Raw genomic sequence first — 27809 nt, 5'->3', positions numbered from 1 at the left:
ACTGAAAACCAATCCTGCTCTCTACCCACAGTCTCCCCTCTCGCGACGGAGCGCGCCAGAGGAATGGAGGGCTGGATCACGTGATTGCCGATGAACTTGCCACCCCAGCCCCTGAAAGACAAGTGTAATTTGAAGAAAAGAGAACAAAGAAATCAGAGAGTATAAATCCCTCGGCTAGTCCGCGCTTGGTCACAGTAAAGCTCGACAGACAGGCGCGCGCACTCTCTCTCTCTCGCGCTCGTCTAGTAAAGTGTCCCGCGCGCATGCAGGTGGTGCGTGCGGCTCTGAATCACAGCAGGATGATGCGATCTGCACAGCTTGTCGCTGCAGTCTTATACTGTTCAGTGTGCATTCATTCCCTACCGGTTCCAGACGGAAACAGCTACAGGTACAACAAACCTGCTGCGGTGAGTGATTTTAAAATTATTTCTATAGAAAATAGTAACAATTAACATAAGTAACTTGAAATAAAGAAATACTTGGGGAAAAAAAAAACTAATATCTAAACTAATGAGTCGCAAATATTGACATATAAGCCTATGTTTCACTGTGAACAAGTGATTAAGTTTCTTGGAACATGATTTATTACCCGTTTGTTACCATTCACCTGTTTCACAGGGATCTACACAAGATATGCTAGGCCTACTAAAATAAACAAAACTTGTGTAGATGAGAAAAGAAGGCAATACCTCTGACCAGCAGAGATTAGTTTTTGTTTTGTTTTTTTATCACAAAGCTCATAGTTGCATCAGTGAAATGTTTGGCAACTGTCACAGTTGTAACAGTGGAGATTAATATTATCTAAGTTTTTTGTCTTTGAAAAAGCAAAATTTTGATTAGTTGCGTTCACATTTTATGCTGCTACCAGTATTCTCTTAATGTTCTTTATTTAGGTAGGCTATTTAGTTATTTATTGACTCGTTTTACTCTTTTACCAAACAACTCATACACCTTAAGAATCAAAAGAGTCTATTTTTAGTCTATTTTTATGACTGTGCCATTGAGAATTTAGTTGTAAATGTTAATAAGTGTAGTTTAGCATATTTGCATTTGTCTAAAGGGTGGGATGTACTATTGGAATGTTGTTGTTTTTGTCAGGTAGTGTGTTTGGGTCAATGAGTCATTGGCAGTAAGTGAAAGACAGCGTTTTGTGTGTGAATGCACCGATTCAAACTGGCTTCCAAAAACACCATAACATAACGTCTGAGGGTCTAAAACAATTTATAATGAACCTTAGCATAGCCAAGCAAATATTTAGTTAATACAATTCTTATTTCTGTTTAGAAATGGAATAATAGGTTAATTTACATTTATAAATGAACTCACTTCAACCGCTCCATCAGATGCCATTTAGGATGTGGTGCAAGTGTTTGATTTTGTATTTTTATTACATATAGCCATTGTTAAATAAATTCACTGCATTTGCATTAATTTGTCAGTATCATGCATTTGAATACATATAGCTGAATGTTATACTTTAGAACCAAACCCAGCTCTTTTATGTTGAATTGGTTTCAGAAAAGATGTTTAACTGTCCTGTAGTCTTTATGGTTTAAACTTCTTGCTGATCCTCGAAGAACTAAAATCTGGCTATAAGAACTTTGTTTTGCACAAAGAAAGAGAGGGCTTGTAGGGCTTAGAGGAAGTGGACAAAGAAGAACTACAGATGGCTGTTGTAACCCAGTTGGCAAATATCCATACAGAGATTTTTCCAGGGAAAATGTCAGGCTAAAAAACACATATCTATTTGAAACTGTGAATGAAAGAGCAGAAACGAGTAGTTGTAACAGGGCGGAGAACAACTGAGCACTGTCTTTGTTTCAGAATGCAAAGCATTACCACAAAATGACAATGAAACAATGCATGCTGTCAAAGCATATGGTTATACAGAACAGCTTACTTTTACTGTATGTTTGTCTTGACCCACTTTGCCAATCAAATACGAATGGCACCTGCAATCAAACCAGCTCCAGCCGTTTAAAAAAAAACAGTGTTCATGTTTGAAAGTGGAGAGGCAGCTCTGATGCGGAGCATGTGCTGTCAATTTGTTCTTGAATGTTGACAAAGCGGGAGCAGGAGATTATGCAGGCAGGGACAAGTCATTTGGTACGCTGAGCAGGATAACAAACCCTGTGTTTGCTGACAGAGAGGAAAATGGAAGGATCCAGATAGCTACCACTGCATTTGTTGACCCCCCCTGAGAAAAAGAAAAGCTCATGTCCTTCTTTAAGGCATTGTGCACGCATCACAAGCTCAATGAGAACTGCCAAAACATTATACAACTCAGTCAACACACTAACCAAACATGACTAATGTGCAATCCACAGGGTTATGCCAAATTCTGAATTCCCTTTCAAATCATGAGCTAGAATTTGAATCGAATTGGCCACACAATGCAAGGAAGTTTGATTGGAATTTGAGAAGAGGATTTTCAGCTATCTATTTATCCATCCATCCATCCATCCTCTTTAAAATCATCTATCTATCTATCTATCTATCTATCTATCTATCTATCTATCTATCTATCTATCTATCTATCTATCTATCTATCTATCTATCTATCTATCTATCTATCTATCTATCTTTCTATCCATCCATCTATCGATTGACCGACCGACCGACCGTTCTATCTATCGTTCTATCATTCTATGGCACCGGTCTATCTGTCTGTCCATAAGGCCTATAAACTCTCAAACTTCAAGGATTTTTTCTTCAAAATTTTAAACAAGTCTTTGTCAAGCCAACATTTTAATTTTTTAAAGTTTGTTATATTATTTTCTTTGAATTTCAGTTGCATCCAGTTTCAAATTCAAGAATTGAATTGCAATTTAAAACGTGTTCTCAATTCAGTTCTGAATCGTGCACAATCCAGGTTTGAGAGAACCTTTATAAAATTTTAGGGAGAGGAAAGGAAAAGATTTTCTTACCCATTCTAGGTACCCTTGTTAATCAGCACCAGTGATGCGCGGGTTGATCCGAAATGAGCGGGTGCCTGCGGTCACCCGCGGTCACCCGCGGTTACGAGTCATCCAAAAATATTTTTAATGATATTCGGGTCGCGGTCGGTCGGGTCGTTTGAAATAAAGATGCCAATTAAACCTTTGTAATTTATATATTACTAGACACTATTTTTATTGAAATACATAGGCCTACACTTTATTGGCTAAATAACTGGCAAGAAGTATGATGACGCACGAGCTCAGTCTGCAAGTAGAGATGGAGGCGGCAAGAGAAAAGGTGAAGACTGGGGAGTGGAAGCTGTGTGAGTGTGGGAGACATTTGCCGAAATAATGAAAGATGATGACCAAAGTGCTGGTTTTGTCATGTGTACTTCTTGCGGTGCTATTTACACATTTGATAGCCACAAAACTGGCACGACCAACCAGGCACGGCGCCAGGATTTCAGTTTTGAATAAGCCAGACCAATTGGGTGGGCCTTAAATTAAAAACGTTAAATAAAAAAAATAAAAAACGTTATCCAATCACTGCTTAACTTAATAAAAAAAATATTGACTAATATAGCTGTTATTATCTGTGCGTGCGTATACATAATATAGATTTTAATAGCTTGATGCTCTTTGTTGCATTGTTAAAAGTTTCGGTGCATAGGACGGACCTATCCGCGATCGCTCTCCATGGTTCTGACCAAAGAAGAGCGCTTTGGAATCTCCATTACGCATCATACCTGGGCTGCATTTTCCGAAAATATTGTCTATTAGCGCGCTACGAAGACTCTTAAGGTATAACTTAACTAAAGGTATACTACCACTAATGTATAGGCTATCATTGCTAGGCGTCTTCAGGGCTATCATCATCCACTCGCGAGGCAGAGCCGCTGAGAGGCAGAGGCGCTGGCGCCCTCCTAGCAACGGCCCTGTTTTTGGTAAAACATGATTTTGACGACGTTTTGTTTTATTGAAAACTCTTTTTAAAAGATTTTTGTTTTGTATAAATTGTATCTTAATTTTGATCAATGTTTTATCAATCAATTGTCTACTTTTAAACGAAAATATTCAAACCAAAATAAATAGGCTACTCTCTGATTATGTAATCCAAATGAAATGTGCATTTCTCTCTGGCGTTCATGGCGAGTCCGAATTGTCAACTTCATCTTTGCAGCGACACAGAAAACCCCAGTTTATTACTAAACAATTAAATGTCTCCTTGCTAATTTAGACACATTCATAATCATTACTTTAACCGGTTCTTTGTGGCAAGCTTTATGCGTGCGGTCATAACGCTTATTATCCATAGGCTATAGCCTATTTAAGTAGGCTAATTAAATTAATATAAAGGGGCGATTTGTCCACGAATGGCTTAAATTAAAAACTACTAGTCGAATAGAAAAAAAAAAATTAGTCGGAGGTAGCCCTTATTCCACATATTTTCGAACCAGCAGGCCATTCTGGGTTGAGCGAGCGACCCTGCGGAATGAGTGAGCGGAGCGGAATAGGTTCAGCTCTCCGCTCACGAGCTCTGATCGGAACAAACCCGAACCTCACTGTCTGCTAAACTTGCACAGAAACATCAAAATAGACATAGCCAGCTTTTTAAAATTGTTGTTAAAACGAAACGTTTAGACTATTTACAAATTATGAGCTTATTGACGATTTTTTATAATTCTTGACAAAATTAGAATAGCCTAGGCTATATTCTTTTTTTTCCCAACGACAACGATGAGCATTTACTAGGCTACTTTTAAAAAATGCGGGTCAGGAAGCGGGTCGGGTACAATATTTTCTTTTTCTTTTTTTTGCGGTCCGAGTTGCGGGCGGGTTAGTTTAAAACGTCGGTCGGGTGCGGGTTGTTTATACATTGACCCGCGCATCACTGATCAGCACCAATTATTTAGTTTTGGTTATCCTTATAACTCAGTCTCAACATATCAGAAAAAAGGACACACAAGGTTAGAGGGTCGAATCTATAGGTCAGGGTCATTTGCAACACAACACCTGTGGAGCGGTTTGGTTTAGCTTTCTTGCCCGTAGGCTCACATGAGAGCATGATTGACACCAGAAACCCTGATGTACCTGGTTCTGATTCAAACCCCCATTTTCTAGTCACCTGACCTTTAGATCTAGAAACCTCTCACCAGCTGTTTCCTATCTCTACTGAAATTAAGAGACAAAATAACTTATGCTCTTGAAATACCTTTATTTCAAGTTAATGGCTGCTTCTGGCAATACATCAGATGTGATATCGGCTAGTCGTTCCACATGGAAGCGAAAGAGTTGACAAGTGGAAATCATTAAAACATTTATAAGCACTTGTATTTTCCCTCCCTAGACTTGACTTTAGAGTAGACACTGATGGTGGATGCATCCTGACCTTGGATGCACTAGGCTACATTATTTTTGCACAAACATCTTCAATCAACATCATCCTTATCCACTTCCCACTAAACAATCTTCCTTTTCAGTGTAATCACTTAACTTATGTATACAACCCCAAAAGAATGCAGATCTCTGGAGGTCTCTGCATGTAAATATTTACCCTAGTCCGATTTCCTCTGGTTCATTCATTATCTCTAGTCTTGGGTAGTGTTGTCAAAAGTACCAGTACTTCGGTACCAAGTCGGTACTGAATTTTTTTAAATGTGACGATACCAGCATTTCTGTAGTAGCCTACCGGTACCCACTAATAGGGCTTGGGCGTCGTGACGTCATACTTGGCGTGGCGGGCGGCCATGTTGATGGCCTCGCGAATGTAAACATACAGCAAGTCGAACGAGGAGAAGCAGAGTTGGGATAAAAAAAAAGATGTTAAAATCCCGAAAAGGATGTGGAATTTACGGGGATACGTTAAATAGGGAAGCCAGGGACCAGTATGTGGACAAAATCGGCAAAAAAGTGTAGCAGTTAGTAGCTGTCAACCTTCCCGTTTTTTTCCGGGTTTCTCACGTATTTGAGCTCTTTTCCCGCTGTCTTCCCGTTTTAGTATTTTCCTATAAAATATCCCGAAAAATGAAAATTGCAACATTCATCTTTCTGTTGCTATCCCTCTGCAAAACTGCAGCATTAACTAAGTGAGTTGTGAAGCTAGGTCTAACGTGACTTTGCTTACAGATTGGCGTGAAATCGTGCTCTCACAACAACCACGCTTTTATCTTAAAAACTAGGCCAAAATCACGCTAAGGTTGCCTTCAAGTAAGCAAAACGATGCTTTGAAAACATCTGTTTTTCTGGAAGGGCAAGGGGGTAGCAACAGGACAACTGTACAGAGACTGACAGGTCCGATGGACGGGCTAACATTAATGTTATGATAGTAAGTTATTAAAATACGGGATATTTTACTGGAAAATTTGTCCACATTACTTACTGGTCCCTGGTTTCCCTATTTAACGTATCCCGGTAAATTCCACATCCTTTTCGGGATTTTAACATCTTTTTTCTTTCTCCCAACTCTGCTTCTCCTCGTTCGACTTGGTGTATGTTTACATTCGCGAGGCCATCAACATGGCCGCCACGCCAAGTATGACGTCACGACGCCAAGCTTCTGTGTTTATCTAAGCATATCGACGTAGCCGACATATACCACGATATATATAGTGTCTGTCTGTGTATATTAAACCGCAAAAAGACTATTTAAATATTAACCCTGCACGTTCTGTTGGTCTCTGTGTGAATGAATGGCGCAGACGCGCGGTTTCATTTACCTCACACACACACACACACACACACACACACACACACACACACACAGAGGCATGAGTGACGCTCGCGCTGTTTTCAGTCATGCCATATGATGACATGATGAAATTCATCTCCAGAGCCGCTCTGAGAGTCACTTCATGAGCATTTTACCGTTTCATTTCAGAAAAACTATCGTCATATCATACACACACAGAAACTAACAGAAACAGAAAAGATCTTCACAGCAACCCGTCAAAATAAAAGTTCGGTTTAACTTGAAGAAATTGACAGAAATAATTATATTAGGCTACTGTACAGTAGATTTAGCCACTTCTCCATGTATTAAAAATACTACTACTACTACTACTACTAATAATAATAATGTGTGCATAGAAGGTTGCTTAATTTTCACTTGTTTTTTTATAAGCAATATTTACGTTTAAACAGCATGTAGCCTTCAATGCTTATATGTAATTATTTACTTATGATTACCGTCATAAATATTTTTTTTTTCAAACAGTTAAATAAAATAGAAAAATAGTTTCAACAGATTTTGCTGTGGTACTGAAATTGGTACCGAGAACCGTAAAATTTTAATGGTATCGGTACCGACTACTGGAATTTTGGTATCGTGACATCCCTAGTCGTGGGCTATTTTAATGTGCCAGAAAATGCCTGTTATAAGCTGGAATTTCTTGTTTGTAATTCTTCCCTGGACAATGGCATGCTTGAGAGAGACAAAGAGATTGAGCCAGGATGTTTGTATAGTTGCACTGGAAATAAATAACCAAGCCAGAAAAGCAGGATGATAGGAAGTGCTGTGGGCTGTATTTTTAAGGCTTGCTGAGTCAGTAGTAAACAGTCATGTAGATAGGCGTTTGAGTTTGTTTTGGAAACGCATAATGTTTGGCTCCTGGTGCCGGCTGTGCTGATGAATTTAAGGGATGATCTGTCAGGAGTTGGTGACATCATTCGGATGCCCCATAGAGAAAGATTCGGCTACAAACAAAGAGGTTATCCTCAGGAACCCTATAGAGATGGCACGATGCCAGGCACGCCATCTCTCTCTAAACCTTCTTCTTGCACTGACATGTCAGCTCTTTTCTTCTGGATTTCCCCCAAAGGCTTGTCGTCGGCTCAGGATCTCTGTGTTTTGTTTCAGCATAACATACTGTATCATGTTAGAGTTTTTACCCACTGGCCTATTGACCTACAGATGCACATGCTGATGGTGAACATGAGCAGTGAATTACATTTATGCAGAAATGCAGCCTAGTTGTTTTCATTTACATTAAAATGATTCCCAAATGTTGGATATTTGATATTATAAATGGAGGAGTTAAAACTAATAGTTCTTCTGTATGATTTAGAACATGCCAGATCTTCCCGCAGGCACAAATGCCTGATGTTTGAATGTGTAAAGGTGTTACTACCGCTTAAGGTAAAATAATTCCCAGTTGTTTTTGTTTCTCAGCTGATGAGAGGCATATATCTGTCAGGAAGGTATCATAAAAATGTCAAAAATGTGCACAACATGATGAGGTTTGGAAAAAGAGAGTTTTGTTTTGTATGGCTGCAGTGGTAATTCTGAAGCCGTTTCAGTGGGTTTCCGAATGGACTTCCATTTTCACGTTTCACTACATGCAGGTGGATGCTGTAAAATATGCCCCGACTTGAGGAATGTCTGGTTGAGAAAATGTTCTTTAAAATGGGCCTATTGTTAAAATGAGATGTGTGCGTGTTGGTGTAAATTGTTGGCACGATCTAATATTAAAAGTAAAGATTTCCCAGCACAGTCCCTCAATAGTGCAGTAACATTTAATCTTTTTTGGAATTAGTCATAAAGGAACAGGTCACCACACCATTTTTGGAGCTTGAAAGATGTGTATGAAAAATTATAAGGTTTGTAAAAATGAACATGAACATGAACTATGAACATATCAACAGGTCTCAGTTTAATTTAGCTCTTAGATTCACCACAATTATGGAGCAGTGTTTCATAAGATCTATAGATTGATAGTTGGGATGTTTGTTGAGAAAATAATGATGTTCTGGCTGCATGCTGTTTCTCACGAGACTTGGCTTTGAGTCTATGCTTATAGCAGTTTCAGCTGATATAATATACACTTATGTGTCATTACATCAGCAACCTGATCCATCTTGTTTGCACTTAGCACCTCCACCTTGTATAACATACTGATAGCATATTATGAAATGTGGTAACAAAATTGGATCATAGAGTTCATAGTATTTCTATAACTTTTTTTATAAAGTTTATGTACACTACCATTCAGTGTGAGATTTGTTTGTTTTTTTAAAGAAATTCAAACTTTTATTCAGCAAGGACACATTACATTGATCAAAATGATTAAATAAATGCAGCATTGATGAACACAAGAGACTTCTTTCCAAAAAATGTAAAAAATAAAATAAAAATAACGACCATAAATGTTTGACCGGTAGAGTGCTTGGAATTGTGTGTTGGTTACACAGAATTTATCAGTTAAAATTTTCTAGAAGGGGGAAAAAACATTGGCTGTCTGCTGAGTTTTGGTTTGAAATGGGAGTATGCGTGTTTACTTTGGCCCAAGGGGTCTGTTTTATTGATTTAGGCTTTAACCTTTGACCCTTGACTCCCGTTGAACCTGAGACACCCGGGTGTTTTTCTTCCACCTCCGTCGCTCTCTAAGTAGTCTTGAGGCCAGTTTGTCATGTCTGAAAGGTTTGACTGCTCTACAATAAACAATCTTGACTGTTGTACAAAAAACTTGCCTGTCTCCAGGTTGTTTAGAGACTGCTTAAATTACATGCTTTCAACATGTATGACCATTTAATGATGGTTCAGCCCATGGAAAGTCCATGCACACTCAGCGGATTTGAGAAACAAACTGAGAGTAGATAAAGTGCGGTGAATTCTTCACTTCTATCTGTGGAATTTGTGCGGTTCCTCATTGCCGGGGGTGTGGGGTCATGTTTTAGCAACGCTATCAAGTTCACATGTCAGTGGATTTTTACCAAGGTACTATGTCTCAACTTGCCCACAAATATTTGGTTGTTTTTCCTTTTATTTGTTAGAATTTGTCTTGATTTACAGCGTGTTCTAACCAGATGCTACGCAACAAGTGTCAAGCAATAAGCAATTTGTCTCTTTGCACTGAGTGGGAAACTGTTTGTTTGTAGCCAATCAGATGATATTTGATGTTTGATGTATAGAGTGCTGTAGGGATTACATATTTTTTAGACGAAAACCCAGAAATTAGCATTTACGCCTTTCCAGTTCCATAGTCCTGAAGTCAAATGTTTTTTTTTTTTTTTTGTTAAATGCTTGAAATAAAGTCTGTGGTAAACACAAGCTCAAGTTTTTTTCATGTCTTATTCTATGACATAAAAAACATCAGATTTTGTAAAAAAAAAAAAAAAAAAAAAAAAAGTTTTTAATAGGTGGTTGCTGACAAGTGGCTAAATGGGACTACAGAGGTTGTCGGGATATTAAACGTCATGCACACCGAAAAGGAAAACAACACAAAATACGACAAAAGCTCACAGTGAATTGAAAGCCAAGGGGGGAAAAATAGTTTTAAGAGACGATTTAAAAATAGTTAAGGACTGTGCCGATCTGATATACGCCGGAAGGCTTCAAAATAAAGACTTAAAGAGTTGACGGAAGATTAGTGATGGTGACTTTGAAGCCATGCAACCATTCATTTATAGCCTAGGTTTATTTTTGTTTTACTTCTGGCAATGTATTAAAGGCTTCAAATTTTGTTTTAATTTGTGAAGATTAAAGCTGTGATTAACAACTTGTGATTAGTTGTGATTAGTTGTGAACAAGTTGTGATTAAAGTTGTGTTAATTTTCAAGATTTTCAATGAACAAAACGTGTAAACGTTTGTTGGCCACGTATTTTCTGCAATAATCCAATAGACAATGTAAAGATCCTATTGTTTTTTGTCGAAGGAACCAGGGTGATTCTATCTTACGGGTTGGCCTACAAAAATACATCATCACGGCAGCAGCTCTCTATAATGTGGAGCATGCTTTTGAACCAATGAGATTTTAAAGTGGGCGGGGCAAGCCAGTGCAACAAAAAAGATACCCATTTAATCCCAAATTTTTCCCAGACACAAAAATATCCAAATCATGTGTCATTAGTATCCCTTTGAAACAATCAATAATAATTTTTTTAAATTTTCATGGAAAAGTGTGTGAAAAAGTGTGTTTTATGATCGGTCACAATTGTGACCGGTGGGAAACTGTGTTGTATCAACCATTGTATTGATTTAATATAGGTCTATTTAACCTGTGCACTGTGTTTGTGTGTGTTTTTGTGTGTGTGTGTATGTTTTTTTTGTGTGTGTGTTTTTGTGTGTCTGTGTGTGTGTGGGTGGGTGTGTGTGTGGAGATCAGACATCAGAGGAGACGTGACCATGTGTGAGTGTGTGTGTGTTTGTGTATGTGTGTTTGCGTGTGTGTGTGTTTCTGTGTGTGTTTCTCTGTGTGTGTCTGTGTGTGTGTGGAAATCAGACATCAGAGAAGACGTGACCGTGTGTGTGTGTGTGTGTGTGTGTGTGTGTGTGTGTGTGTGCGTGTGTGTGCGTGTGTGTGTGTGTGTGTGTGTGTGTGTGTGTGTTTTTGTGTATGTGTGTATGTATGTATGTGTGTGTGTGTGTGTGTGTGTGTGTGTGTGTGTGTGAAGATCAGACATCAGAGGAGACGTGACCGTGTGTGTGTGTGTCTCTGTGTGTGTGTGTGTGTGTGTGTGTGTGTGTCAGTCTGTCTGTGTGTGTGTGTGTGTGTGTGTGTGTGTGTGTGTGTGTGTGTGTGTGTGTGTGTGTGTGTGTGTGTGTGTGTGTGTGTGTGTTTGTGTGTGTGGAGATCAGACATCAGAAGAGACGTGACCGTGTGTGTGTGTGTGTGTGTGTGTGTGTGTTTGTGTGTGTGTAAAATTAGGTAGATAGTAAGGTAGAACAGTTAGCCTATGTGTATTAGTATGTAGATACAATGGGTTATCCCACCGGTCACTATTGTTGCCGTTGACATGTTTGTGAGTTCTATGAACACATTAAACAAAGTTGAGTAATTGCAAATGCATATATCAATACTAGACACCTTAAACATTATGTGTACCAAAAATCTATGTCCTATCCTTATGTTAACATACTTTAGCACCCTTTTCTTTGGGAGCTTTCTTGCTGGCATCCTCTTCTCTTGGCGCAAACAGGAAATAAACAGCTCTGGTCATGTGACAATTTACAGTAAACATGCGAAACTGCACATATTTCATTGAGACCCTTTATTATTTCAATATCTGCTGGAAATGCATTGATAGATCATTTAGTAACATTTTTATAGCCTTAGAAATGAAACACTTTTTTACGGTCACTATTGTGTTAAACAATTGTATTGGGTTAAACCAGCACAGCTGGAGTAGAGAGGTTTGGGGAAAGAGCGATATTGGGGCAATCTGACTTTCCCTTCAGGCAACTTACCTCCCAGTCCATTAACATAACTATTTCCTTGAAATTTTGTTGAGGAAATTGACTGTGATAATGCTTCTTGCAAATTATCAGTGACGTAAAACCAACTGCTGTATAGCTATAATTTGACCGCTCCCAATGTAGCCAACAATGTAGCCTTATTTGCCCCCTTCACCTTACTGTTTTTCCAACCAGAACACCCAAGCAACCACCGTGCAACACCTTAGAAACTACCCAGAACACCCTAGCAACCCAAGCACCCAAGCATTTTTAATTTACTATTATAGTATTTATTTTGAATTTTATCTTTTTATCAGCTTTAAAAAATAAAAATAAAAAGTTACCGTTTATATAAACGGTTTATATATAAGTAATTTTGTATTATTATATTTTGTATTATGTTTTGAATATTTCTATTTAGTAATTTATTTTATTTCAGTTTTAGTTATAAAAAACTTAATCTAAAATGAGAAATGTTGGCAACAAACTGAAAAAAAGAAGTTGAAGTTAGTAAGTTTTTCATCTAATATTAATATTTTATTTTATTTCAGCTATTGTTTTATTTCATCATTTTCAGCTTAGAAACCACTCAGAACAGTGTTATTTTAGTATTATTTATATATTTTGAATTGCCATTTATTTTTATATTTTAGTTTAAGTTTATATTTTTAGTTATTTTAGTTTATTTGATATTTTAATTACATTACATTTTTAGTTTAAGTTTTAGTATTTTTGTAATTTATTAGTTTAAAAAAAATATTTCTATTGAGCTTTATTTTATTTTTATTTTATTTCAGTTTTAATTTTATAAATTTTATTACTTCAACTTCAACTTGATTTTTTTCACCAAGTTGCTAAGGCAACATTCCTAATTTCATTTAAGTTTAGCATCTTTCTATTTCAGATTTATTTCAATTAACAGAAAGATTTGTAATAGTTTTAATTAACAATAACAATACTGATAGCATCACCTTAAAGGAACACTCCACCGTTTTTTTACAAATAGCGATGCAGATTAACACTAGGCGATTTCCTAGGCAGATATTGACTTATATATTAAGGACTATATTAGGGGGAAGCACAGGCGAAGCACTGCTACTTGGGCGTGATATCTCTGCGCCCAAGTAGCAGTGCTTCGCCTGTGCTTCCCCCTAATATAGTCCCAAGTCAATATAGGAAATCGCCTAGTGTTAATCTGCATCACTATTTGTACTCGCTGTGAATACGCAGGCCACAAGAAGTAATTAGGTGTTTTTATTTTATTTTTTATATCACTTTTACTCAGAACATGCTAGCTGGCAACAAAGGATTCCATTCATTATGCTAAGCTAAGCTAGCGCCGACCCTGTCAAACTAAAACAATGCATGCACTGAGACAAAAATGCATTTGCCCACCTATCTAAATGTAGGAAAGAAGGTGAATAAGCCCTATTTCAAAAAACGGTGGAGTGTTCCTTTAAAAACCACCCAGAAAAAGCCACCGCAAAACCAAAGCAAACCAACCCATTTAAATTGTGTAGCATCTAAAGAATGAAGGTGTTTCTTGTCAAAGGTGCATTTGATTGACAGCTTATGTTTGTGCTGACAGGACTGGCCTCAAAAAACCCATCACCATGGCCTCAAAAAGATGAACCAACTTCATTATGTTCAGGATACCCTGAGTGAAGACTCTGGCAATAAGAGAGTGCACCCACACTCGGCTCTTCCCAAGAATGACACTGAGTTCTGGAACAGGCCTCGCTGTGGAGTTCCAGACTACCCTTCAGAGAAGGGAGGGAACGCCCTTCATTACTCAGCCCACAAAGTAGGTTTGCTTGGGGGCCGTCATCGCAGAAAACGCTTTGATTTGTTCGGAGGACGCTGGGACAAAACAGACCTCACATACAAGTAAGACTTGCACGGATGGTGGTTGCGGTTGTATTTGGTTGCTGTGTCTACACTTATTGAGATGATAGACATAAAATGAATGAAACATAAAATCGTAAATGGGGGAAAACAACTTTGATGTATTTGCCAACTTACCATTTTGAGCCTTACACAACAAAGGCCTCACTGAGGCAATGATATAGCTTATTTTTAGTATTCTAACTTTAGTCAACACACATCTGACTGATTCTATTCATTAAGTTTTTTTTTTATTATTAAAGTGTGTTTTTAAATGAAATATTAGCTTTTTATGGCAGAAATACAGTATTTTACAGCCCACACAGGAAATGCTAGGAAATAAATCAGAATGTTTCTCTCTTTATTTTTTCACATTTCCTATAGTTCTTATCAGTTGTAAAGAAGACCACACACTCATTCCAGCAGTACACCCATTTAATTAGAAGCAGTAAACTGCCTCAGACCCGGGACTGTATGGCTCCAGAACACAGCTAAATACCAAACCCACTTTGATTTAAAACAGTTAATCATTTTCTTAAACGCACACACACACACACACACACACACACACACACACACACACACACACACACACACGTTTTTTTCATGTTTTATGGGGACTTTCAATATAATGGTTTTATACTGTACAACCTATTCTATCCTATAAACCTACCCATCACAGGAAACTTTCTGTATTTGTATTTGAGAGAGAGAGAGAGAGAGAGAGAGAGAGAGAAAGAGAGAGAGAGAGGTGCTATTCAAGTCAACTTGAATTTTATTGGTTTTTAAAGGGATTACTCACCCAAAATGAAAATTACTCTTTACTCACCCTCATGTCATTCCAAAACCTTTCTATCGAAAAAAAAAAGATATTTTGAAATGGTCTCATACAATGAAAATCGATACGTTTTTGAACGTCACTGGCTTTCTTCAAACTATCCTCTTTTGTGTTGCACAGAAGAAATAAAGGCAAACAGGTTTGGAATGACATGAGGCTGAATAATTGGTGACAGCACAATGCATTTTTGGGTGAACAATCCCTTTAAGAACCCTTTTTGATTGACATGATGACCTTAGTATTGTGGTTGTCTGCTCACCAGTTCATGTTTTGACTGACTTGCCTCATACGTCTTTGTCTAAGATGGTTCCCACCGGACAGGACTCCTCTGTAATCTCAAGTCAGTAGATCAGGAGAAGATGTTACATTTCAGAGCACTCGTGTGTGTTATTACGGCAGCGGAGCCCAAATGCTTCTAGTTTTCTCTTCACTGCTCAGCGGGGGGTGAGATGAGGGCCCAGACAAAGAAAACCAGGCATACAACCATGATTAAAACTGCCCCTTGATTTATGGCCCTTCCCATAAAATATCACAGCCCATAAATCTCCCGTGGTTCTCCATCCAAATCAACCAACTTTGCTGTAGGGCAAACTTTACGTCTGCATACTGTAGAGACGGAAGTCTTAACAGAAAAATAGTCTTTTGTGTAGCAGGGAAGTAGTGACACATATTTTCTTCCATATTGTGACATACAGCACTACATTATCGGAAAAGGAAAAAAAAATTACAATAGGGTCTTGGATTTACCCATCGGTTATTTATTGGATGGAGGCAGATCTGAATGCAAGCTTTCTGTCTATTGTAAGAAAGAAGTGGGATTTAAACAGAATAAACAATTGGAGTCCAATTGAATTTTACTGGAAGATCGAGTTATGACATTTTAATAAAAAATTATAAGGTCAATAAAAACTAAAAAAACATATGCATGGATGAACTGTTCGCATTAAGATCATTGAGGTGCATTTTGATTAACGTGAAATTTTGTAACGTGAAAAGACTTTAAAGTGAAAAGGAAGAATTTTAATATTAGTCCATCCCTTGCCATTCTTAACCACATTTAAAATTTAAATATAACAAATATATAGCAAAAAACTTTTTTTTTAGTCTCAGTTGATGTTTGGCCAACTGGGTTGAGCGAGACAAATCTAACCGTGTTGCACCCTGAAAATGACCATTAGATTCCTTCCCGTCCGAAATTGTGTAATTTGTAACCTAGATGCTGCCTCATCAGAATCTGATGACAAGACAACACACACACATACCTTATCCCCAGCATATCCCAGTCAGCACCATTCTAATGCTGTGCCACTATGTGCTGTCATGACTCATGTCTCTGAAGGTTGTTTATGAGCTAGCACCTCACTGTCCTCTGTAATTTGTCCCCTCACTTAATGATGGACTGTACATGTGCACAGTGAGCTCAAAAACACCAAACCCCGTCCTACCCCCCTCCCACGCTTTCAATTGAGTGTCTTTACTTTAATGACTGTTTTAATGAGTATGTGTTTCTCATGTCAGTTTTTTGGGGTCTGAAGTAATTTACATCTTAGGGCGTTTTCAGACCTATATATCGTTTGCTTTTTTCCGAAACAGGGACATAATTTGTTACAATGTTGCATTTTCTTCCTGGTTCGGTTCGCTTTCCCAAGGCAACATTTCAAAGCGTACCAAAATGTGTTTATGCAAGTCACATGTGAGTAAAACTGTCCTCTTATTGGTCAGATTTCACCTGTTTATCACCCGTCATTTTTTTCATCATTTTTCACCCGATCCATCAAGATGGATTGACATTCACTCAGCGGGTTTATTGTGGTTTCATCTGTAGCTGTCGTGACAACTCTTTTGGCGTTAAAATACTGTCAGGATTTACTAAAGGCACACAGTGAAAAATGGCGTGGACGCAGTTATTCTTGTGGCTGACCTTATTGCATATGCATTTGTAGGAGTTTCCCTTTCCTTTTCAATTGCCATGTTCATATATGCCTAAACAAACCAAACTAAGGGAGAAAACACACCAGGTTCCAGGGCAAAATGCTATGAGCCAGGAAAACGCCCTTACGGTGTGAAAAAACAAAATAATACCTTTTGTCCTGGTTCACTTAATGTTCACACTGTCATTTTTAAGACAGAACCTACAGATAAAATAGAAAAAGAAAAAACGTATTTTGCGACGGAATTAACAAACATCCAAAACAATGCTGTGTTCTGGGCTAAATGCGCTCATTGTATGTGCATACATATATAATATTTTGACCATCTGAAAATTTGTGAAGAGCTTATAAAATGTGCAAAGTAATCAAAACAGTGGTAGGAATCCCTCCATCACACACACAAACAAAGATCTACTGCAATGAGATGGCGGTTCAGGTGCATGTACCGAACTGTGATGGACATTGTAGCTCCTAGAAACAGGTATGATTGAGCCTTCTATCCTTTTTTAGGGTTGCATCTTGTGATGTAATGTCCTGTTTTTGCTTTGTTTAGATGTCTTTGGTCCGTGTTGGGTTCATATTTAAGTCGAACCGCACAACAGTTTGTATGAAAAAGGTGGGTCTCGATCGCTTGTTTGCTCCGCACCAGGGTTTGGATGGCAGTGTTTGCACTTATTCAAGTTAACCTCACTAACAGAACAATCGCAACAGAGTCTGTTTTAATCGAACCAAACCTTCCAAGTGTGAACACACTCTTAGGGTGTATTCACATCTGTCTTGTTTGGTTCGATTGAATCCAACTTAAGGTCGTTTCCCCTCTTGGTGTGGATCTTTTGGGCAGATGTGAATACAGCAATCGCACTCTGGTGCGGACCAAACAACCGTACCGAGATCCAGCTGAAGAGGTGTTCTCAGTCCGGTTCCAAACAAACTCTGGTTCGAAATTCTGTCCAATGAATGGATGACCTTTGCACACGTGAGGTTTTGTTTACAAAAAGGGCAGTGTTAAAGCGAACCACACCACATAAACAAAAATCAACACTGTTTTTGGTCCGGACCAAATCAAGTGAACTAGCGGACTTTCCTGGTGTGAATACACCCTTAAAGTCTAGTGTAAGTGCACCTTCAGTGGATATTGATAATAATGAACAACACCTGTGCGAGTTCCATATGGAGGCCTTTTGTGGTCCCCTGGGGGACCCCAGTTTAAAAACCATTGACTTTATGTTTTTTGGGGCCACTGTAAAAGTCACTAGTCTAAACCTTGACTGTAGCGAGAGTCAAGAGTTAAGAACATGATCCTAGAATTCTAATTGGAACAGCGAATATGGCAGGACATTTTTTTTAATCCACAGACTACCACACTGGGCTCTCTCCTGCTGTCATAGCTCCTGTCTGGGCTTGCAGACGGCAGAGGCCCCACGATCTGAGATGGTCTGTGGCTCCAACACGCAACCCCAGAGCGATCCCCCATCCCACAAAGCTAACAATGACCAAAGCATGAAGGTGTCCAAGCATGAAAACAACATAGAGGCACCAGTCACTATAGCTGCAGGTCAGGAGCTAAACAATACTTCAGATGTGCTGCTTTAAAAATTTCATTATTTTTTTTTAATGAAATGCACCAGAGGGAAGCTTTGTGGAACATGATACAGACTTGTGGTCCACCAGTTTAAATGCGCTCGGTGGGGATTCAGCTTGTGAAAATAAGCATGCATGTCTCCATCACTCAGCAAGCTTTATGATGCAGGTCGTCTTTCATCTGAGAGAAGTTAATCCTCTGGGCTCACTCCATGAGGGATGAAAGTAGCATTTTAATTTTTAAACAGCATTCAAACATCTTAGCTGTTTATCAAGAATAGAAAGAACAATTGTTTGTTTTTAGGAGGAAGCAAATCTAATTCAAGGAAGAATGCTACTAAAGCCTCTTCAAAAAAATTGTCACTAGTGCAGTCAATTGTGAATTGTTTTGAATTAAGATCTTGTTAAATGACAAGAAACAAAAGAATGGTGAAATATGATGCTATGTATTTCTTCAATGCTTAAGCACTTAAACAATCCTGGATAGGGGTGCCATCACTGTCACACACTGATCAAGTATCACATTTGTTTTGTGATTGTGGTCAGAGAGCGTAGTAGTAGTGGGTATCGTGCCTAACTAGGCAAACATTCAGACTGTGCTTGACTTTTCACACAAGACAGATTCTGATCCAGTTCCTTAGTTCACAACCAAGAAGGGTAGCAAACATGTTTAAATAAAGGGGATTATGGAGGTCATGCACTTTCATCCAAATGGGTGGTCTGTAATGAGCGTTTATGAGAGTTTGCGCTCGTGTTACAGGATCATGCGGACCCCTTGGCAGATGAGTTTAGAGAAAGTCCGAGGAGTGCTGCAGGAGGCATTGCGGGCCTGGAGTGACGTCACCCCTCTCACCTTTACTGAGGTCGTCAGCGGACGGGCGGATATCATGATCGACTTTAACAGGTAAAAAAAAGTTGTTTTCACTGTCCACTGTGTGCCTTGCATGTGTCAGAATCCATGATGACCTCACTAAATGTGCTCTGTTGTGATTGGCTGACGTCCTTGAATATGTAATGAGCTTGTTTATGGGGAGAAATATTTCTGAATAAGTCACATTTGCAGCTTAATTTCAATAGTCTTATATTATCTTTTTGAATTTGGAAGAAAAAGCTCTGAAAATTAGCCTACAGAATGTTTCATAGTCCATGCAACTCTTATTTTAAAAAGATTAATACAATTCTGATTTATGTTATGCTCCACTTTAAAATGAAAATTCTGTCATCATATTTCTTTCTTCTGCTGAACAGAATGGAAGATATTTAGAAGTATGTCAGTAACCAGACAGTTTCTGGTACCATTGACTTCCATAGTAGGAAAAAATATACTATGGAAGTCAATGGTACCAGAAACTGTCTGGTTACTGACATTCTTCTAAATATCTTCCTTTCTGTTCAGCAGAAGAAAGAAATTCATACAGGTTTGAAACAACATGAGGGTGAGTATATGATGACAGAATTTTCATTTTAAAGTGGAGTATCCCTTTAAAGTGTGCAAGTTGCATTCCAAGAATCTTCAGAGACAATGTTGCAGTGAAAAAAAGAACACATTAAGCAACTACTTTCAATTTGGCTCACTTTCACTTTATATTCTAAAAATCTGTATTTTATTGATGAAAACTGTTTCTCTGGCTCTCATTTCACTGAGTTTGTAACACCACATTGTCAGTTGAGAGATGTGTGTTCATTGACACAAAGAGGAAAAGTTTCCACTTCACTAGTCAAACATAGACGCTTTTCATCTCCTCTAGAAGTGGGAGATTAGAGAGGGTGTCGGTTTAGGATTATAGGTTGAAATTTTACACTGCACGTCCATTCATGCACGTGTGTTACGTTTTAAATTCCCATACAAGAAAAGTCATAACTCGGATCACCCGTGGGGTTGAGCTCTAAACATGGACACGCAACACTGCGGCTCAAAATCAATCCCACAATTTCTTTCTTTTTGAAAAACTAACCTGAATGTTAAAAAGAATGACTTTAGTTGGTTGCAGATTACTCACCACCTGGTAGCATAATAAACAATTTGGAGTAGAAACACAGTAATTGTCATTAAAAAGCTGAGGTGTTTTAATGCTTTTTACACAACACATCAGACCAATATAAATGTCCTCTTTTTCAACAGTGTATTTTGTTTTGCTCAAGCCAGTGGCTCTCGCTCCCTGCAGCACTTCATTTTCTCAGTTTGCAAACTAAAGTTCATATAAAAACTTGGATTTCTATTAAAGCACGGATATACAGTCATTGTTTTTCTGAGATACACACGTTTTGAAGCTCCAATGAGGGATAGCGCTTTTCTGCAAAGCAGAGTGAAATATCTAGATCCATCTCGCATAAAGCAAAACATCTGGGTCGATTTGTGTAGTTAAGTGTGGAGCTCTAGGCATGCCAATTTCATTTGTTCTAACTCAATCTCAGATTCCATCAATGGGATAGCAGTTAACCGAACATTTGAGGGTTTGTTTTAGCGAGAATAGTGGCCTTCCTCTACCTTTCAGGTCTTCAAGATTTAAAGATGTATGATCCTGCAAGGATGTGCGTAATTTAACCTCCCTACATTTCACAATGGAAAGTTTGGTTTATCCAGTACCATTCAGCCAGGGTGGAATTTGGCATTCCATTAAAAACAAGGGAATCAGGAAAGTTACTGAGGTGTGGAAGTTACAGTACTATAATGTGGAACAGTTGCACGTTATTACAGCAGTGCCTCTATGCAGGCCATTATTCTCACCCATTCCATACGAAGTGTGCTTATAAAATTATTTTCAGTGATCAGCTCATTAGGCATGTTGATGAAATAAGAAAATGAGAGTCATTGGTATTGTTCCGTTGCCTGAGAGACTGTGTTTCACATTCAGGTACTGGCATGGAGACAATCTTCCTTTTGATGGTCCAGGAGGAATTCTGGCTCATGCCTTCTTTCCCCGAACGTACCGGGAGGGAGAGATTCACTTTGACTACGATGAGTCTTGGACAGTGGGCAACAGTATGGGTTAGTGAGAATCCTGGTTCATTTGGTGCCCTGCACTGTAAAAAAAGAAGAAGATTTTTCGTTGTTGTAAAAAATGTATGTTTTACAAGAAAATACTATTTCAATCTTTTACCTCAAAAATGTTGTGTTTCTTTGTAATTATTTGTGGCATTTAGCCATTTTTATTTTTCAGTGTACTAGAGAAAATATACTTTTTTAACAATTTAGCATCTTTATTCTATTCAACAAAAGGAAGTTTGAACAACTTTCTTGTGCATTTAAAATATTTCCATATTTCCAAAATACCAAAATGTCAATTTTTACTGTGCGAAAATGCTTCCAAACGAAGTCCAAGCAAATATAAGCCCAGCCCATATCCGAGCAACACACTGTAGTGGTGTTTTGTTTCTGACTGAATCAGTGTTTTTTAATCATTTGAGTGAATGCTTAAAGGGCTCAAAATAGAGAGAGCTTTGGTGATAACTAAGCTAATATTTAATTACTACAATAGCATTTTCGTGCTAGAAATGACGTCAGAAGTGGAAACCGTTGGTCAAAAGCGTACATACACAATATTGTATTTACACACAAACTGACCACCAACTTTCAGATGCCATCTTTATTTTTTAGCTCATCTGTCACAGAATGGAACATTCAGACAATCCTTGATCCTCCAAAGGCAACATTCTTAAGCTTTCGGACGCAGCTTGAAACTTGTTTTGTACCTGAATGAATCGAACTAATAGGTTAAGAGAATGGTTCAAGACTCCCTCATAAAGCCAGTCACTCATTTCGAAGGAATCAGTGTGCTTAAGCGAATCAGTTGAATCACTCAATGATATTTGTCAGAAATATATATATATAGTATATAGAAATTACCTTCTCTCTCTCTCTCTCTCTCTCTCTCTTTCTATATATATATATACATATTTTAATCCTCTTTCTTTTTACTAGGTACTGACCTCCTCCAGGTGGCTGCTCATGAGATTGGTCATGTTTTAGGATTGCAGCACTCCATGGAACTAGGCGCAGTGATGTCTCCTTTCTACACCTTCTCCTACCCGCTCCAACTGAGTGAAGATGACAAGCGTGGCATACAGTCCCTCTATGGATCCAAACTTTCGGATGATAGAAAGAAGAAGGAAGAGAGACCTCCCAAAGTCACAGAGACCAATGAGATTGAAAGTACAGTGGTGAGTTATACAGTATGGCTGATTCTGTCTGATCTTGGGAATCTTGGCAATCCTTCTAATATTTTATATTTATTTCCTATCTTTCCAGCCTGATGCTTGCCAAACCGACTTTGATGCTGTATCCATGATCCGAGGCGAGCTGTTTTTCTTTAAGTCGGGTTATGTATGGCGGATCCGTGATGGTACACTCCAGGCTGGATATCCTGCACTGGCATCCAGGCACTGGAGAGGAATCCCAGGCAACATTGATGCTGCTTTTGAGGACAAGTCTGGAAATATCTGGTTTTTCCAAGGTAAATTGTCTCAAAATAAATTAGACATACAAAGGTTTTGGGTGGGTACGAAATTTCTTTTTTTTTTTTTTTTTTTAAGAAGTCTCTTATGCTCACCAAGTGAGTTTTGTACAGTAATATTGTGTATTATTATTACAATTTCAAATGGCAAAGCTGAATTTTCAGCAGCCATTACTTCAGTCTTCAGTCACATGATCCTTCAGAAATCATTCAAATATGATGATTTCTTTTAACTTTTGCAATTGAGAGTGCCTTGGAGTTCCTTTTTCCTTTTTGATTTGTGGCATTTAGTTTCCCATCCAAAGAGCACCTTGATTTTAACCAAACTTTGGAGTCCAGGAAGCGCTCCTCTACCATACCTTTTTTCAATGATGATTTGCTGCGCATAAAACATTTCTTATTATAATCAATGTTGAAAACAGTTGTGCTGCTTAATATTTTTGTGCAAATTGGGATTAACAGAATGTTCAAAATAACAGCATTTATTTTGTAACACTGTAAATGTATTTATTGTCACTTTAAATTTCTTGTCATATCAAATTAATATGACCTTGCTGAATAAAAAAAGTATTTCAATGAGTGAGTGGAATGAATGGATGAATGAATGAACGGTAGTGTATGTGTAAAATTATGGATTCTGTGGTGGTTTCTCATGGGAGCACTGGCGCCAAAACAAATCATTAAGAAATTGCTCTAAGCAAACTTTTAGCTCAATTACTCAAAACAATTTGACTACAAGATAGATCTGGGAATAACCCTAGCAAATAACATTTACAAAAAATTATCCAACAATTTTTATCAAGAAGATAATAGAGAAAGAGACAGACTGAGGTGGGGTATGAGGGAATCGGCTAGCTATGTGTTCTGGCATATTTCTCTTCATGTAAACAGTCATTTTCTGGTAGAAGTATTTGTGCATACTGCATGAAATTGACTGCTTTACATGGTTATGACAGGAGTTGAAATATGGGCTAGGGGTATGGGATATGGACAGGTTTAATATCATGTACCATTTTAAGTTTTGCAGCTATACATTTGAAACCGTATATATTTTTATGTTTGTTAGTTTATCATTTGTTATTTTACAAATTTATATTAGCTTTTATATTTTTTATATCATGTCACAGATGCTGTGACGGATTAAACCCCTAAAATTCCTTTAATGTTCCTTAAATATAAATATAGAAATCCATGCAATTCTCCAATTCCAAGCATGCATTTCATGCATTGCACTTTATAATCCAGATATCCTTTGGTGCCCTAATAATCCAGTAAACTGAGCAGCCTTAGCAGGGGTTCAAGATGAATGGAAAATTCATAAGCCGCTGTTTAATGTAACTTCTCTCACCCACTATTCTCTCTGTAGGCCAGAGTTACTGGGTGTTTGACGCAGAGCGGCAGATCACAGGGCCGGACTCTGTACGCCGACTTGGTCTAACAGTGAACGACATCCAGGCAGCCCTTATGTGGGGGGAAGATAAGGCCCAGAAGATCTACTTCTTCAAAAAAGGAAGCTACTGGCGATTCAACCTGAAGGAAAACCGTGTAGACAGCATCCACCCTCGCAGCATGAGAGATTGGAGAGGCATACCCAGTGACATTGATGCTGCTTTCCAGGACCGATTCGGTACGGTTGCCACTGAGACATGGACTAAGTTCTTTTTTTTCTTCTAATAATCAGAGTTAAGGACTTAAAGGGTTAGTTCACCCAAAAATGAAAATTATACAGAAATGTACTCACCCTCAAAGCCATAGGTGTATATGACTTTCTTCTTTCAGCCAACACAATCAGAGTTATATTAAAAATGATCCTGGCTCTTCCAAGCTTTATAATGGGAGTGAATAGTACCTGAGATTTTGAAGCCCATAATAGAGCATCCATTCATCTTAATAGTATAAGTAATCCATACGGCTCCAGTGGGTTGATAAAGGTTTCCGGTAACGGCTGTACGCGAGTCTAGTTCCAGCGGAAGAGTGACCTCTGACCTGAAGCATGACGTAGGATGTTGGAGTAGCGTAAGCTTAGGTGGGATTAGATGCCTCTAGTGAACAATTTAGACTTCTAATTTGTGAACGGTGTTTTGTTTTGCTCTATCCTCTATGCTTCCGTGTTCGTCAATACGCCATGCGTCGGGTCAGAGTTCACTCTTCTGCCGGAACTAGACTCGTGTACGGCCGTTACCGGAAGCCAGTGATTATAGTTTATAAAGTAAAAAATATGGACTACTTTTATGATGGATGGATGCGCTTTTTTGGGCTTTAAAATCTGTGGTACCATTCACTCCCATTATAAATCTTGGAAGAGCCAGGATATATATTTTTTTATATATGACTATAATTGTGTTATATAATTATATAATTGTGTTTGGCTGAAAGAAGAAAGTAATTTACACCTAGGATGGCTTGAGGGTGAGTAAATGATGAGATAATTAACCCTTTAATCGCAGTAAGATGTTTACGTGACACGAGTAAACTTCTTCACTCATGCTTTACATGCAATTTTCATTATTCACAAAAAAATTTGGTTATTTTTACCACTGTTATTCCCATACCTCACACACAGTAGCTGGTTTTAATCTACAAATTTAATCTACTGGTTTTAATCTACAAATGTCTTCATTACAATGTGTTTGACCATCAATACACTTTATTATATTCATGTCACGCAACATTGTCAACATGAACTCGGTTTCTTCAGCAACCCAAAAATGTAATACCTTTACCACTATGTTTACGAATCTGTGCATGACAACGTCATCGTGTACATCACAAGCACATGCACACTTTGGTCAGAATGGAAGAGATGCTATTAAAATGTTAAAATGCCCGTATATTGTGATTTGATGCCACACATTTTACTATGATTATAGGTTCTATGATTATGAGATTAGTCAATTTGATCTAGGTATTGTGTTTACATGAGTCACACACACACACACACACACACACACACTCCCTCACTCACATCACAGTTGTTATTGCAATACGTTGTATTGCCTAAATCTCATTATAAACACATTATTAGGGTGCATGTAAACATTGTTTCTTAAATGTTTTTGAAATTGATGGAAATTGAAGAGTTTTTAGAGTCATTCTGTTCCTTTTCTCGCCACAGGCTTCGCCCACTTCTTGAGAGGGAAGCAGTACTGGAAGTTTGACCCAGTGGAAGTGAGGGTTCTGGAGGGATACCCACGATATATTGGCATGGATTTCTTCGGTTGTTCTGCAGCCCTGTATCGATGAATCATGGGTGCAACTAGGCATAACTAGCAAATTAGTTTCTAATTTGTTTATCTTTTTCACACACCTAGTGCAAATAGTACCCCACAAACAGTTTTGAATCAGTCAAGCTCAAGTTCTCAAGTTCTAGTTTTTCGAGCAGGGTTATTTTTAAAATCAGGTCAAGTGTCTTGTATTGTCTCATATTGTATGCAGTCTCCATATCTGACCACTGGATTAAACACTTTTCTGTGGTTTCAAGCAGATACTGTGTATCTATTCAGTATGTCACTCAAGATGCTACATCTGCGCCACTTAAAGGGATAGTTCACCCAAAAATGAAAATTGTGTCATTACTTACTCACCCTCAAGTTGTTCCAAACCTGTATGAGTTTATCTTTTCAACACAAAAGAAGATATTTTGAAGAATGTCGGTAATCAGACAGTTGACTTCCACAGTAGGAAAAAAGATTCCATGGAAGTCAATGGGGGCTACCAACTGTCTGGTAATCACAGCGTTCAACAGAAGAAATAAACTCATATAGGTTTGTAACAACATGAAGGTGAGTAAATTATTGCAGAATTGTTATTTTTTGGTGAACTATCCCTTTAACCATATACGGAAACACATTGACTCTCATCTCTCAGGAAAAGCAGTAAATTCTGGCCTTAAAATATTTTTCATAAGTATTGTGTAATTGATTATTTATTTTTTGTATATTTTTTGACAGTATTGATAGTGTTAGGAAAAAAGTAATTTTTTAACAAACCATATTGTGCCATGCAATTAGATAAATTATTTGACAAATTTAAAGAATTGTATGGGTTAAAAACAGTTACATGCTGTTGATTACCACAGAAGATAATTGTGCCCTTAAAAACAAGCCAAAAAAAAAAATGCATTAACTATAATGCACTTACAATGGAAGGGTTAATTTCACTTACAAGTGATTCCTAAGGGGGTTAAAGCAGAAAGTTATGCTAATAGAAAGAGTAATTCATCCATAAAAATGAGTTTTTTTGAGTTGTAACGTTATCTAAATTGTTCTTTTTCAGTGGTGGGAATGCGTTGAAAAACTGGTAATAGACAGCGTGTCAGGTGCTGTTGCTAAAATGTGTATTAAGTCTGGAAGGTTCCTTTAATGCCCTAAATATTTCAAAATAAAAGTCCACATATCTACTTACATTAGCAGTTTAAGTTCAGTGGCACTTTTAGGTGATATATACACAAATATAGGTGATACAAATTCTGTTACCAATGTTTACTGGACTTTGTAGATCTAGCTGAACATTTATTCAATTTTGTTTGTTGAAGCATTTAGTGCTCTTCAAACCGACAGCGATTTCATTCATTTCAATGAGAAATGGCGATTTCACAATGGTTGTCAGTGTGTGTAAAGGACTTATGAAGACCTCTTCTTCAATTGTGATAATGTCTATGTTACAGTGCAGGTCACTGGTGCACATGTTGTGTAATTCCAATCAAACTTTTTGCATAGTGGGGCTACTGAGGTATATAATCCTTATGGCCTGGGCAATGATGGCTTTTGATCTAAGGAAACTGTACACTTCTCATTCACTGTTATTATAATTTTTGACATGTAATCAGTTCTTTCTCTTGTTATTGTTTTTAATGATCCATTTACTGTGTAAATATTTTGTAAAAAGAACTGTATTACATTTCCAGCTCCAATAAAAGCCTCTCTTCGTTTATTGTATTCTGTCTAATTATCTGTTGTCTCGGCTCATTTCAGAGATAATTTGGTAATATGAATAATCAAAGGTTCTGCATA

At 37.9% G+C, this 27809-nt stretch overlaps 1 protein-coding gene across 1 annotated transcript; it reads left to right on the top strand.

Annotated features, from left to right (window-relative positions):
- On the top strand, positions 1 to 27732 carry mmp11b (matrix metallopeptidase 11b). Its single transcript, XM_081390096.1, has 8 exons — positions 1 to 407; positions 13698 to 13996; positions 19104 to 19247; positions 21199 to 21332; positions 22266 to 22504; positions 22593 to 22797; positions 24164 to 24424; positions 25913 to 27732. The coding sequence occupies exons 1-8, from the start codon at positions 264 to 266 to the stop codon at positions 26038 to 26040; spliced, it is 1554 nt and encodes a 517-aa protein (XP_081246222.1). The 5' UTR covers positions 1 to 263; the 3' UTR covers positions 26041 to 27732.
- Positions 27733 to 27809: the final 77 nt, after the last annotated feature.

Source organism: Scardinius erythrophthalmus (genome assembly GCF_964197995.2).
Source record: "Scardinius erythrophthalmus genome assembly, chromosome: 17".
NCBI classification, from domain to species: Eukaryota; Metazoa; Chordata; class Actinopteri; order Cypriniformes; family Leuciscidae; genus Scardinius; species Scardinius erythrophthalmus.
This window is presented reverse-complemented; position numbering and strand designations above follow the sequence as displayed.